The sequence below is a fragment of the Pelmatolapia mariae genome, unplaced genomic scaffold (assembly GCF_036321145.2).
Source record: "Pelmatolapia mariae isolate MD_Pm_ZW unplaced genomic scaffold, Pm_UMD_F_2 NODE_ptg000263l+_length_22925_cov_1, whole genome shotgun sequence".
NCBI lineage: Eukaryota > Metazoa > Chordata > Actinopteri > Cichliformes > Cichlidae > Pelmatolapia > Pelmatolapia mariae.
In genome coordinates this window covers 1673-17550 of record NW_027051953.1, presented here as the reverse complement: position 1 = coordinate 17550, position 15878 = coordinate 1673, and the positions used below count along the sequence as shown (strand labels likewise).

At 41.0% G+C, this 15878-nt stretch overlaps 1 protein-coding gene across 1 annotated transcript; it reads left to right on the top strand.

Moving 5' to 3' along the window:
* Positions 1 to 692: 692 nt before the first annotated feature.
* On the top strand, positions 693 to 15603 carry LOC134622884 (centrosomal protein of 128 kDa-like; the record flags this gene model as incomplete). The annotated part of the gene is made up of 13 exons (XM_063468193.1): positions 693 to 1386; positions 2134 to 2220; positions 2997 to 3117; positions 3270 to 3388; positions 6299 to 6390; positions 7320 to 7392; positions 7985 to 8107; positions 10531 to 10617; positions 11095 to 11169; positions 11333 to 11480; positions 13729 to 13868; positions 15124 to 15195; positions 15418 to 15603. Coding segments are annotated over exons 1-13 (1497 nt in total), but the record flags the coding sequence as incomplete, so codon positions are not given.
* Positions 15604 to 15878: the final 275 nt, after the last annotated feature.

The following is a 15878-nucleotide window of genomic DNA, read 5'->3' as shown; positions in this document are numbered from 1 at the left end:
GAGTCAAGCTGTCCCTAATAGCCTGTGCTGTTTGCTGTTTTTCATGAATAATCCTTAGAGTGACCAAGTGGAGCTGCACTGCACTGTTGTGCAGAGTTTGCTTTACCGGGCCACAGGAGTTTTCTGTGAAGCTGGGGATGCTGTAGGACGGGCAGCTGCGGCTCTGGTGGGTTTGGAGGTTCTCTTCAGCTGCTGGAGGGGAGGGTGAAATTATTGAGACAGTCTGGTGTTGTGCAGAATGTAGTCCACCCCCTTCTTGACTAGGATTTGCAGGAATTTTAAAAGTTTTGCTCATAGATAAACTACATTTTTACACAACTTTTTTGTTCGTTGTAATTATGTTATAAGCACAAAATAATAATAATAATAATAATAATTATAATGCTATTTATTATTATTATTATTATTACTATTATTATTATAATACAACTTAAAGTATAATGTATACGTTTTTAATACAATTCTTTTTTTTAATACCACCTTATGGTTTTCAGTATATATATGGACAAAACTTTCTTTTTTTCCCCTTTTCTATCCTCGAGGGCGGCAGTACTGGCGCAAAAACACACCTTTGGACAATGTAGTTCTCAAATAATTAATTCCCACACTGCTCCATGACGGGCAGCCTACACTTCCCGGCGTTCCTCAGAGTTGCTCTGGTCCGTTTGTTTTGCTGCTCAGACGCGGCTAGTTCAACTTGCCACAGCACGGTGAAGCTGAGGGTTGTTCTTCTGATGGCTGTCTTCCGCATAGCGTGAATTCAACCTCTTCTCTTTAATTAGCATCTGACGGTAGCTTGTATTCCATCTGATTCTGCTTTGTAGTTTTTGTTTTGTAGTCTTATCGCAAGGTTAAATTCATTGGCTAACGTTTAGTTAGCTAGCTGGCTAACGTTTACAGGAGTTTCCACTTGTTGCTAGCCAGGAGGAGCATCGCCCACAACAATGCCAGGATACCCTTGGTTCTCGTGGTTTCCTTGACAGATATCTGTTTCCTTATGTGTGGTCAAAACAATGGTGACACGGCTCCCATGTGTGGCTGTTGTGACAGAGTTATCAATTGTAAAAAAAAAGAAAAAAGTTTACAGGCATCCCATTTTCGTTCTTAATCTGATTAACGGTACACTTAACAGCGTTTTCCGCTGATGAAAGTAGTGCTGCGCCATACTTTGCGAAGTCAGCCGTTTACGGTGTCCGCTCCTCGTCTCAAAGTATGGATATATCCAGCGACTCTGACTCATACGGCAGGACCCCGGACCACCGGTCACGGCGGCGTGAAGCCCACCGCAGACCTGGCCGGGAGAGGGCCAGAGGCAACGGGAGAGAAATCGACGGGCGAACCGTAGACATCTCCGAGAAAATCAGCACTCTTGCAAACACCTTACAGGTACTTTGCGCAGGTTTGCGTCATAGAAAAGACATGCTATGTGGATCTGTTCAGGGTTCACCTGCAAGCATTCACCCGTGTTTGTCCCCAACCATACGACCAAGTCAGGTGTTGGGAGATTACAAATCACTTAGGTATAAGTTTCATCTCATCATAGGCTGGTAACACACTGAACAATGGTCTGTTGGTCTTTTTTCAGCAAATTTTCGGTATCAGACTCTTTAGTTACTGCATTTAAAGGATGTTTATACACTTTTTAAATCTAGGGTTTTCCATCAGTTTATGGTTCAATTGTTATTATGTAAAAGAAAAAAAAGCAATTGCCGTGTGAGAAGGCAGCATGTATTGAAGTATAATGCAGTGATGCTCTTCCTTGTGTTTGTCGTGATTCAGAGTGCTCCTGTTTTTGTGTCTCTTCTTTGGAGAATTAACCTGCTTAAATGGCATGTATTCCCTATTTACATGAGTAATAAATGGATACCAGTCAAGCTTGCCACAAAAGATTTAGTGTTGGTATAAATTCATAATTAACGTTCATAGTTTGGGAATGAAAAAACAACCACTGGTGTCAGAGACATAATTCGTCTGTGTCTTTCATGTGCTTTTTTTCACCTGTGGTTTCCGGCTAATGAAGGCACCTGTATATGTAATAAAATGAATGAATGGATGGATAGCTCTGTGTGTATAGCCTATTTTGAATCCTTAACACATTTCAGCAGTCTTTAACTGGAAGTGTCTTAATGGCAGGACACCAGCAGGAACTTGACCAAAGTAGACAAGATGCTGGGTCAGTACAGGGAGCACACAGACGACCAGGCTGAAGCCATGGCACTGGTGAGATGCCTGTTCTCTTAGATGTCTTCTATTTTATTTTATTGCTGTACTACATATGTTAAGGCTGTTTTATTCTGCTTTATTTAGCTATTTTACGTTATAGAGCCATTTAGGGTTTTTTTCTTGAGTTTACATTTGAACTTAGTTTCATTTTTAAAATTATTTATTTAGAATTTGATGATCGATGCCCCTTTTTTCCTTATTTAGTTTGTTTTGCTGTCCTTTATTTAAGCTGTTTTGCTGTATGTTTTATGTTAAGGCTGCTATAATACAAGAATTTCCCAAAGTTTGTGATAAATAAAGCACATATTAATTCTAACAGTTTCACCAACTAATTTATGCCTTTTTATTCAGATTTTTTTTAAGTGAATGACACTCCCAATTGTTTGCCAACTATATGTTTATTAGATCAGTTTCTGCTGACAGCATTATACATCAGTATACATAAGGCAATCAACAAGGACAAACTGTATGGAAAAGAAGGGAAAACCCCCAGAAAAATACAAAACTGGGGAGTGACTTCTTAGGGGTCAGTTTGCCAGTTGAGCCCATTTATCATACACAGCTGCATGGGGCCTTTTGTAGCAACACTAAGCAGTCAGAGATGGCTGGTTAGAGATGGATCATCAGATGATGCTGACAGTGAGGTCAAATCCATTCTCTCTAAGTATGTGAAGAAAGGGCCCCAAATACGACACTCCCATTTTTGCTTAAAAACAACAACAAAAACGTCTCTCTCCCTCGTTCTAAGTCATTTATACTTTTTCATGCATCAGCTTAGGGAGAACCTAGAGGAGTCAATCAGCCAGCTGCAGACACAGAGGCGATCCAACGGGGTTCGGAGCTCCTCAGCCTCCACCCTGCATACCAGCGACCTGGAAGCTTTCTCAGGATCAGGTATGAAAAAAATGACCAGTAGAACCAGTGATCGAGTTTTGTTTAGTAAATCTTTTTCAGAGTATGAAAGTGTTCTACTTCCTGCTATATGTTAATATTGTTTGTTAGTTTGCAAAGCAAACCTCTGATAAAATGTATGCTTGTGATTTCAGAAGGCCAGCGTTTCTACCCCACTTCTCCACTTAAGGATTACACGAGCCCTCCAGGAAGGAGGAGGAGGTCTCAATCTGCCAATGTTCGCTTCAAGGATACCAGCCTGGAAGGAGACGGTGTAAGGAACAACAGACCAGCTAGTACTTTGCTTCATTCACGTTCAGCATATTGCCACTAGAGGGCATATTGGGTAGATCCACATAGAGTATGTTGTATAGTCCAAAAAAGTTACTTTTCACTGGCCACAGTGGAAAATGTCATGGGGTCAAGGAAAGGTGTGAAGGAGACTTGATAAGTAAAGAGGAGGATAGTGTACACTAGACTCCTTTACAGTGTCACAGCGGATGTCTGCTGTATTGAAAAGTACAACATCCACAAGATAGATTAGAAAATGCACATCTTACTCCACCTCAACATGTTCTTACCAGCTGAACAACAGTGGAACTTAAAGGCACTTTGATCAGTTAATACAGCTCATAATCTGAAGTTAGAACGTTTTTATAAATCTGCGTTCTTCTTACAATGCAAAAGCTCAACAAGAAGCCAATAGTTAATAGTTAAACTGTGGGTGTTGCTGTGTGATAAAAATTAAAAACATAGGATCAGGTTGCGGACATAGATGTCGTGTTTAATATTTATATGAGCTGTGCTATCTTGTCAGATTTGTTGATCATTTTCAGTCACTATAGATTATGGGAATGATCTCCTCTACTTTCCTAAGAATGCTGTAATGTATCCTCTGCTGATGGAGGTAATAAAGGAAGCTTTGAAGCACTTTTATTCAGTTTTTGTAGAATTTGTGCAGCTCTTACTGTGACTGCCAAACAATACTTCTGGGTCATTTAACTTAATTAGAAACCTCCTAAGCAAAATTGGCTGTTCAATCACAACCCATAAATGCAGTATCAGGTTCTGTGGATGTGTCTCTGCTGCTGCCGCCTTGGTCAGAGATTCTGATTGTGGCTACTGACGTATTCCTGCCAGACTTTTTTGCTGCTATTTAATTTTTTCAATGAAAGAAAGCATCAGGTGATATGCTGATTTATCATCTCCTATTTGAATAAACCTCTTTCATTTGATACATAACAATAGGTTATCTGCTGAACTTGATAAGCAGTTAAGAGGATGGATAGAGAGATGGACAGTTATGATAATCCAGTAACCTAAATCCAGTATTTCAGGGGACTAGTCTGACACTAAATGAGGCTAACAAAAATTAGAAAAATAGATGAACATTTGAATCTCATGAATATTTTTCATAGTGTAGGAGAAAGCTGGTTATTATTTGTCAGTCGGCTATGTCACTTTTATGTGTTATCGTCTTAACTAGTCCTTAATTAATCTTTATGTGTGTTAAATCTCTTTAATGACACTGATGGGACATGGAGTCAAGAAGTTGAGGCAGAGTTCAGACAGACTGTCCTGTTTGTTGAGTCCCAATTGAGAAAGTTAAGAGACGATTATCAACAGCAGAACTGAAGATGAGAGACTAAATAACTCATCTACAGCTCTTATTCCAAGTCAGAGTTTCACAGAATCAGACTGTAAATTTATTTAAGTGATGGGAGTAATCACATTAGTTTGATGGCCCAACAACACAAAAAGGAGCCGGAGAATTGGATTACTCTTTTTAAACATTATATCATTGAACTGTTTATGATTACTAATTGTGAATGGACTGGTTCTTATATAGCGCTTTTCTAGTCTAGCTGACCACTTCAAGTGCTTTACACAATTTGCCTCATTCACACCAACACTTTTTTCTAGTGCTTCTATCTAACACTCACACACATTTACACTCTGATGGATGCATCGGAGAGCAATTTGGGGCTAATATCTTGCCCAAGGCATGCAGACTGGAGCAGACAGGGATTGAACCGCTCACCTTACTGGTCTATCACCTGAGCTACTGTTAATATAAGATGAGGATTATGGTGTAAACTTACCTCTGCATCCTGTATAATAAATATAGTTCTAGTATTTGTAACAAACCAGAATGCCTCCTGAAACTTTTATTGTCAGGAGGCACAGCTCTCTAAACCAATATGGCATCTGTGTGGTTGCATGTTTTCACTGGACAGCAGCAATCACCTGTAAATAAGAAATATATTACGCCACCTTTGGCCTAATGTGTCAGTTCAGTTGAATTTAAGTCTTTTTATAGCACCAAATAACGACAACAGTTACCTCAAGGCACTTTATATTGTAAGGTAAGGATTGTAGAATAATAGAGAGAAAACCCAAACAATAGCACAATCCCCTATGAGCAAACACTTGGCAGTGGGAAGGAAAAACTCCCTGTTAACAGGAAGAAATCTCTGGCGGGACTGGAGGAGCAGGGAGGGGCGGCCATCTGCCGCAACCTTCTGGGGTTGAGGGGAAGAGACGGGATAAAGGAAACAGTACTGGGCAGAGCCAGAGATTAATAATGACTAATGATGAAATGCAGAGAGGTGTATAAACACATGGAGTACAAAAAGACATGAGTGACGAAGAAACCCTGAGTGCATCATGGGAAACACCCAGCAGTCTAGGAGGGCTCAGGGTCACCTGATCCAGCACTAACTACTGTACATGCTTCATCAGAAAGGAAAGTTTTAAGCCTAATCTTAAAAGTAGAGAGGGTGTCTGTGTCCCGAATCTAAACTGGTTCCACATGACCTCTTCTAACATGGTGATATGGTACTATGAGGTACTTAATATAAGATGGGGCCTGATTATTAAGATCTTGTATGTGTAGAGAAGGATTTTAAATTCAACTCTGAATTTCACTGGCAGCCAATGAAGAGTAGCCAGTATGTGAGAAATATGCTCTCTCTTTCTAGCCCCTGTCAGCGAGAGTGCTCTCACTGCAGCATTTTCCATCAACATCATTTTATTCACATGGGTTTTCATTTGTGTTAGTTTTTCCCTTTCAGATATCTGTAGTGTGTTTTCTACGATGCAGTGATGTGGAGCGCCGCTCAGCCGTGCCCTGCTCGTGTCTCGCGTTTTGTATTCAGCGTGGGTTTGTGGCTGTCTCACACAGATTCATACCCTGCACCAGTCCTTGAGGGATCTGCGTTGTGACCAGCAGAGACTGTCTGATGACCTGGATAGAGAAATCCTCCGGAGGAACCGGTATCTGAAGTCTGAACATAAAAGCTCATACGTTCTCACACAACACATTCACAACTGAATTTAACAGCTATTGTTTTTATTTTACTGCAAAAGTCATTTTATGGCCAAATCTCCAATAATGGTTTGTTGTTGTCAAGTAGCATAATTAAACCGTTAGCCAGAGCAGCACTGGTGCTAGTTTCTCTTTGCCAAATTAGAAAAGCTGCAGAGTCGTTCACTACTGACATGGTGAAAATGGACAGGCACACTAAATACGTTTATTCTCATTTGTATTCAGTCTGACTGCATTGACCTCTGAAAAGAACGCTCATTACAATAGGCTGTTTTTTGAAAAACAAATGTGGCTTAGTAACAGCAGATGGCTCTCTTACAGTTTATTAAATTGAAGAGCGATACGTTTCCAAGAGCGTTACTATGTATCTCGCACTGTTTTAGTAAGCCACAATGAATGCAAGCAGGCTTTTATAGTCTCTTCTTCTTCACGTCTGCCCACAGAGTCAACAGTTTAAGTTCTCGGCTCTGGGAAGACAGTGTTGGAATATTGATCTTTTACTTTTCATATGCACCGAACATAAAAAAGTTTTTTGCTTGGGGTTTGCAAACAGAAGCACGGTTTTCATCTCTGTGAAGTCTCCTTAATGAAAAGGTGATAAAAGTGTCACAGGAAACTTAAAGAGACGGCAGCACGCAGTCAAAACGGATTAGAATTTGACATTTTGAAGTTATTAAAAATCACTCCTACCCAGCGCCGCTGACCAGAGCAAATTGATCCAGCGTCGTATTTCAGCATCCGAAGCTGCATAATTATTTTTTAGTGCTGTCAAATAATGCATTTATGAGGTCCTGGAATAGTATTTCCAGTGTTTTGCAGTGTAAATATTTTCAGCCAGCTTGATTTGTCTGTTTTTGTTTTTTCCCTTCTTTTGTAGGGCTGATATTGACACCAGGCGGGCGATGGAAAGCCTCACAGAGCACATGACAGCTTCCCTGAGACAGGACTCAGTGAGTTGTGGCTGTGTATTTCATTGCCAGTACTTCAAGTGTGCTTTCTGGCTCTGTGAATGTGTAAAGAAAAGCGGAGGCATCCAGAATTTAAGGCCATCGCATCACAAATTTTGATGGATGAAAGCTGCTGTATAAAGCATGAAATATGCAAATAGCTTGAGTTTTGGAATAGAAAATCTCAAAAGACAAATGGCTTCCTCTTTTTTTTAAAGTAGGCTCATAGTGCTCCAACTTTAGCAAATATTTCCCTTTAATTTCCAGGCACACAGCTTGTTACTGCACCATCAGTACTGTGACAAATACACAGCCCCACATGACGCCCAATATGTTTAATATTTTTTATCTCATCCTGTCTGTGGGCGTGACAAGATAAAGCTGTCTTTTTACAGGTGGATATGATGCTTCCTGATTAGGCAGGGAGGCGCTGCAACGCGAATGTAATACACTCAGTCAGTTATGAAAGATATTTTTATCATCCGCACTTTTAATTTCCTGTTTTCTCATCTATCGTACGCTGACGCCATTCCTGCGCCGGCGCGAATGTTTTCGTGACCTGAGGAGCGCTCATTCTCTCTCTCGCCGTCTGTAGGTGTCGTCTCGTGTGGAGCGGCGTCTGCATGAGCTGGAGAGAGAGATGCACGGCGAGCAGAGGAGCACGGGCGGAGAGAGGAGGCCGGAGCAGCGGGCGGCCGTGTCTGACGAGCCGCAGGAGGTGACACTCCTCCTCGCCACTCACCTCCCACACCTCGCTCTTATCGCTAGGGGCAAGATGGAGGCACATGAATTCAGTGGAAAGATTTAACTATAACTAATGACCGTACTTAACTTTCCTCATTCATTTATTAGAGACAACACTTAAAAGCGCCAAGTGAATATTAAAGTTATGACTGGGATCCGTGTTACCTGGTGATCAGCAAAGTCATCCTCGATCTTAATCACAAATATATCTATAATACATCCAAGATTTTAAAAATGCAAATTCTACAATAACACAGAGTTCCTGTAATAATACAAGCCTCGTGCAAATGTGATTATATATTTTTTTGCAAGTTTATTCGTGTTCCTTCTGGCGTTGCATAAGAATGTGTTGGTCACTCTGTGTTTCCCACAGATGAGGCGCACGCACTTTCAGAATGGAATTATTACCAAAATAATAAGTTTCTCTGGCAGATATCTAATTGGCCAAGCACTTGTGGAAAATAAATGAGTAATAATAAATACAATGAGCTGCTTCTCAGTCCAGCTTTTCATCAATCATTGCAGTTTAGAAGGGATAACAACGGCGATCATTCTGCTCCATGTTTTGGTGAAGCATTTGCATTAATATGGAGGACAGCAACAAGAACAACCTGGCCCCGAGCCAGCCAGCAGGCAAACAAGAGAGGGAAAGAGTTGGAGCAAAGGACCTACTTTCTTTACTAAATAAGAGCAAGGGGATTGTCCGGTGTTAAATCGCTGGTGTTTTTGTCTAAGACTGATACAAAAGTGCTGAAATGAGTTGCCAAATGTGTTTGGATTGCCAATAATACACTTTAGCAGCTTACCCAGGTAAGGTCTGTGCGTGGGAAACTGCTATAGAAAAGTTTGGACGGCATTTTAGGCGCAAATAAAGAAGAGCTTGTTTTGCTACGCAGCATAAAGAAAGCAAGCTCAAATTCATCAGAAGAGTGAACACTCAATGAAAATATAATAGATGTTTTGCGGTCCGTTTACTGGACAATCAGATTTATTCTATAGATTTCAAAATGCAGTTTCACTTTCAACCAAAATAGTCTTTGAGATCAGTTGGAAAGGTTACACATTCAAATCTCTCTTTAGTCCTGCTTTTTCACATATGCAGAAATTTGGCTGATGAAAGCATGTCAGTAGCACCTTCCACAAAACAGCTTGGGGCTTTCAGCAGCCTTTCAGGCAGTCTTTTGTTACACTGGGATTTTCCCAACATAATAATGCTGCCATCTGTGGTACAGAGATATTACAGTGAAAGTATAGTGGACCGTAGAAAACAACAAAAACAATTTAGGTTGTCTGTTCAGAATTTGTGGGAAGTCAAAGTAAGCATACTTGGTGGGATTAGTAACCTACAGGTTTAGATACAAGGATGGTTATTCTCCCTCACAAATACAGTTACACAACAGGGGAAAACATCGAGGTTTCTAGTGGCTTTCATGGTTACTGTACCTTAAATAACAGATTCTATAAGGTTCTTAAAGCTCGCTCTGCTTTATGAGACTATAAAACACACTAAGGTAATTGCGTTGTTATAGTGCAGATGGTTGCTAAGCAAGCAATTGCTGCTTTCTTATATTTAATACCAATCACGATCGTTGTCAAGACATGATTTGTCTGAAAGCACAAGTGGCTGTGAAAGCGCTGTCATTATGTGCACTTTAGTGATGTAGCTTGTTGCGCATTATCTTGTGTTATTACTCATTTCTATTGCTACTTTACATTTAACCACACAAATCCTCCACATTATAGATCATCAGCATAATGCCGCTTAATGATATTTCTTGGTTCATCTGTATCTTCTCCCAATCTGTCATGTCTGTTGTATTTTACCGGTGAACCACAGAGGGGCGCTGTGTATCCAGACTGATAACCTGTGTGAGCAAGAGTTTTTCAACACGCTGTGTAGTGATGGTAGCTACCAATTCATTTGCATCCCTCTCCTCTGTCGTGCCCTAATGGGACACCAGCGGGGCCCAGGGCGATGGGAAATAATGCATTTGCCCAAAAATTAAGGGTAAATAAACAAGCATGAGGAAATGAAGAGGAAAATAATCTCTTTCACTACTAAAGAGCAGGAGAGGAGGGAGAGCAGAGGGCACATTTATTCCCCACCGATGGGCCCGCTGTGATGTGAATCAAATAGATGATGAGTCACTTGGGTAGATGTTATTGCTAGCAGCCGGTAATTCATCACCACAGCCCGCTTAGAGTGAGTGGGATGGAGTGGGATCTAAGCTCTTGTACAAATCCACCATGATGCCAGTATCTCGTTCCAAGAAAAAGGCGATGATGATGGGGGGAGGGCAGGGGATACTGTGATGCAATAGCACTTCTCATGTGTCATCTTTATAGTGTCTCACAATAATAGTGTTTCCTGCATGGAATTTTGTTTGTGTGTTTTAGACTTTAGGGAGATGCCAAATTGGAGCCAGTGAAAGAGAGGAGAAGATGGCAGCCAGGCTGCTCAAAGCAGACAGGGAGAAATCCAAGGTGAAGAAATTGAGTGTTAAAGGAGCGTTTTTGCATTAGAGAAAATTTGGGATGATCTAAACGCCTTCGAGAATTTTGGTTTCAGTTTTTGCCGTACTGCTTCAACGATCGTTTTAAATAAGGCATGCAGGGACTTTATTATTGCATTGTAGCTGAAAATGACATTGAAACTTTCTATTTAATGTTACAGTTTTCATAATTGCAGTAATACAAATTATGTTTACTTTTTATTTACTAATATAGGCTATGATTTGTTGCCAACTTATTTGACAGATTGTTCATTGTCCTCTTATTTGGGAATTTTTGTTAAACAGATATGTCTATTATTTTTCAGGCAAGGAAAGTTAAGTTTAAAAAATTGAATTTTTTTTGATGATTTTCGTTTCGTTCTGCTTTAAGTTTCTGGATTAAACCCTGATACTGTTCAAATTCTGAAACACCTGTTCATGTAAATTGTTTTTGCTTCGCTGTCCTCAGATGGGGCAGGAACTAGAGAGAGCCAGAAGATTGCTGGAACAGTCAGAAGATAGCAGAGAGTCCCTCGTTCAACAGGTTTGTTTGTCCTCTGCCTGATTGTAGGTAAACCAGTAAACCTCATGAGACAAAACAGTAAGATGAGAAGAGACTTTTTGGAAATCTTCAGTGTTGTTCTGCCTGCTGTCAGACAGTCGGATGTCTTTTTTCTGCGTTTGCTTACACGGCTGATGATCCCCAGGTGGAGGACATGCGCTGCGAGCTGCAAAGGACAAGGGAGGAGAAGACAGGGCATGAGAGGGCACGGCTGGAGACTTCTCGGCCCAGTGCTCAGCCACATGGCAGCTATGCTGACAAGGATGGTGGAAGAGGTGGGCTGCAAGGGCCAGGTATTCAGTTGTCAGGGGAGAAGAGAGTGTATGGATGCAAGTTAAATGGATGGTTTTAAAGATTGCTGTGCCAGTGGAAATGGATGCTAAGATTTTGTTTTTTAGGATGACAACTTTCGGGTTTTAAATGTACAGAGTTGTGAAATGAAACACCGACAGCTCTGTTTCCGTCTTTTGCTCAATACTCGGGGTGTTCAGTAAAACACAGGAAAACAGCACAGTTACAAGCAAGCAGCAGAAATGAAACGCAGAGAAGGTGACGCAAGACAACAGAGCAAAACAAAAAATGCAGCCTGCTCACTGTGAAAACTTGAGTGTGGACTTACATTTATTCACAATGTGTTCACAAGATATACCAAAATTTTTAAACCGTGAAATGATTTATCTGTCACATGGATGCTCGTTTTAAACATGGCCAAATTTTCAAATAATAACATCATTGTGTGTAGCTCATCTCTACCAGCCAAAATCTTGGGCTTCCGCTTGATCTATAATTAACTAGGCTTTTTTCCCTCATGATGGCTCTGCTGTTGTTTTTGGGGGGGGGCTGCCAATCAGAAGAAAGTTGGCTTAAAGAAAGAGGAGCTAAAGCCTCAGTCACACAGGCCTAGAGGGCGTCAGTGACCACAGGAGCAGTGTCCTATCACTATCAACAACTGTGTACTCCCTGAATGTCTGGAAAGTGGTTGCAGGCTGTTGCCAGGGGAAATCAGTTGTTGTGCAAAGAGGGCGCTGCACGTTTTTGTGATTGCTTTCACAATTTGCGTTGCACTTTTCAGTTCCACTCCTTTGAAAGAAGTTTCTGAGTGTTTGCAGACAAGTCTCCAGGACGTTTTTGGTGCAACAATTCTAATATGACATTTTTCGCAGTCTCGTGCAACCTCTTGCCAACTGTGCAGGAAATATGCACTTCTCCCTAGCAACTGGTGGTTACCAGGGAGTCACTGACCCGTCTCTAGAGCTGCGTGAGTGGTGCTTTAGCAATTAGTTTCACACAAGCTGCCACCAACCTCCAGGAACAATTTGCAAGCAGGAATACACATTTTTCTCTCATGACCAGTGGTTGCGAGGTGGTTGCAGACCAGTCTGTAGGCGTGTGTGACTGGGGCTTAAAACTGTGTGCTTCATAGAGAGGATGGACACAGAGGCAGCACTAATGCCCAATAAAAGATTAAGAACAGTATTTTTTATATTTAACAGTAAATCATGCAAAGTGTAAAACTACTCTAGTTGAGTTCAAGAATAAAAATAAAGCACTGAAAATGAGCAAAATGGTTCCCCTTTAAATATAATTGTAATTACTGAAACACTACTTAGAAAATGTACGGTAACAGTTACAGTTAGAAGCTTATCTTACACCCCCCGTTATCCTCGTGTTGTGTTTTTGTATTCATTCTGTCTTGAAGGTTTGATTGGTTAGTGGGTTAATGCAGAGCAAAGTAAAAAGAGAGGCTTCAGTGCCAGCAAGAAACAAGATGGTGAAAGGAAAACTTAAACGTTGGTGAGAGGACTGAGAATTGATTTGAACTACACAGAATGTCAAAGATTTATTACCATGAAAGGAGAGAAAATTGAGTGTATATTTGAGAAAAGTATTGAAAATCCAACTCTGTGCGTCTCTGTTTTTTTTGCAACATTGATTTTAGGACATCAAAGTGTCTTTAAAGGCAGTGAAAGCTCCAAAATGAGAGATTCTTTAAGTGTCTCACATTTTCTAGAAGGTTAGGTTATGTAAGGGTTTTGTGCTGGTTTAGTATTAGGTTGAGTGAAAGATTATTTCTTAGTTTATAATAACTTCATTAAATCCTCATAGCGTGCTTCTACAAATTAGTATTTAAGTTGTGGAGAATCCTTCATGAGTCGCACAATTTTTCACTACTTTTGTATTCTGTTCAGCATATGTTTGGTCGGTGACCAAAGTGACCAAATCTTTAACTTTAGTGACCCATGTAGAGAATATCATCCACGGCATTATACCCATTCTGAGCTTTAGGAGCAGTGGGAAGGCGCCGTGTGGCACCTGGGGGGACCAGCTGTTGCTGAAGGACAGTTTGCAAAAGAATTCTGAAAATAAACTGAGAGTGAATCTTATTACATTTCCCTTAAAAAATAAACCCAAAAACCTGACACTGTTGCTTACCTGTTGATTGTCATTTTTATTCCACTTTTTTTCTATTTTATTTCCACCGTGCAGTAACAGCACTCTGTGGATGTACGTCTGCTGATAGCGGTGTGCATGTGTCAATAGATCGCTCAGACCTGGAAAAGGAAGTGGCAGAACTGCGTGTTCAGCTGTGCAAAGCCTCGGTCCGTGGTGAAGTCGAAGAACTGAAGAGGGCTCTGGACTGTAAAGAGAGGGAGAGGGTCCAGCTCAGCTTACAGTTGAAGGTGTGTGCGAGTCACAGGTGGTTCAAAAAAGAAAGATGGTGCATTTCTCGGGTCGTCTTACTCCAAAGACTAAAGAAGTCTCAGCTGGAGTTCACAATGAACACATCGCAAGCATGCTTTTGATTCTGCCCATGCTGTTGTCTCCACCCCGTGCTGAGGTTATGTATGTGGGTCTGTTGCTTCTCCTCCACGGTCGCATCCCCTGCCTGCTCCATACCCCTTGATCCCTTTTATATCGTCAGATGAAGCGACATTTGGAATAGATCAGGAGTCAACAGGCAGTCATTTATCCTTCTCAAACTGGTGCAATGTGTCACTCCCATCACTGAAACAAGATGTAAGAAGAAGAAGAAGGAGGGGAAAAAAAGAGTATTGCAATTCCTTGCAAAGTAGGGGCGTTCAAGGCTGCAGTTGGTATCAATAAATTGTTGGTAGAAATAGCTGCACTTCAAGCATTGGCACATTTCTCTAATCTCTGATGTTTCTTTTACTGAAAATGTGTTTAAACGCCCACACTTCCCCTATTGCAGAGTAGGTGTTGAGAGAATATGCGGGTGTTTGCATGTATCACCTGGGGCGTCTCGTGCGGTTTTTATGTCTAAATCGAAATAGACGTTGGAAATGTTTCATTTTTAGTGGTAAATGAGAAAAATGAAGTATAATGAGGAGAATGGGATGGAAGATTCAATTTTTCAGTGGCTGAATTTATATACAGTCTAATAGGTCTGTGACTAATCAGTGTATGACTAATTACTCCTAACTGACAGCCTTATTCAGTGTAAACGCCTAAACGGCAACAGGGTTACCTTATTTACCCTTGCTTTCCAATTCAAACTTGCAACTTCAAAGTGATTGTGATTTTCTTGTGGATATTACGTTAATCCAGAGCAACTCTTCTTTTAGATTACTTTTCAGACCAGCGATGTAGATAATCCAATTGTACGTAGCGTGTAAACACCCTCAGCTGCCTCTGACCTCTCTCTGTCTTTGTCTTTTGTCTCTTTCTTAGCTCTATCATGCCAACCCTTTATTCTTTATCTTTACTTTAAATATATCACACCTTTTTTTCTTTGCTTCTCTCCTCCTTTTTCTTTTTTCCTACCCACCATAAACCCATTATTCCACTCTCCCTTTTTCCTGCTTCCCCAACCCCCTCCCCTCACACTAGCAATAGTCACTCACTGAAATAATCTAAAATGCAATTCTCTGCTCCACAGAGACACACACCTTGACCTTTCTTTTCTATATATACAAGGAATTATCGTCAGACCTGGCGGTGCGAGAGCAACAGCAGCAGCGAATGCTGGAACAGCTGAGGGACATACAGGTAGCTTAAATAATCAACCTTTTATAACGAAGTACACTCACATGATGTTTACCTCTTTATTCTAAGCCACAACTTTATCAGATTTTAATATTAAGATGTGAATAAACTAATCCTGTGGTAATAAGATGCTTGAGATTCTTCTTGTATGGGAATGGTTGCACACGATTTTATATTCTAAAGGATGAATATACACTTTATTCATAAATTCAGTCTTCCTTTCAGAGCCGAGGGCAAGCAGAGAGGAGAGAGACGGAGGCATTACTCCTCGAGAGCACAAGGAGCAGAGATGAATTGAAGACCAGAGCCCAAGAGGCTGTGCGCCAGTGGAGGGCAAAGTGCAGGAGACTGCAGAAGGAGCTGGAGGAGGCGAGGGCTCAGGCTCAATTTCATACTGACAAGGCCTCACAGGTTGGTTGAAGCAGATGCTTTCATAACAGTTTTTTTGGACACAGCTCACAGAAGCAGCTGATCCTGTTAATGTTGACTTTCAGCGCTGAAATAAAAAGCAAGAATCTTAAAAAGTCATTGATTCCAGTGAACTGATCTGCCCTGTTCTGTAAAACTACATCTTTGCTCTTTTCAAAATGGGCACTCTGCCGATTTTACACATCAAAATTGGTTTCCTTATCTCAAGCTGCACTTCGCTCTCCTGATTTGGACTCAGCTGGGGTCTAATGAAAGGT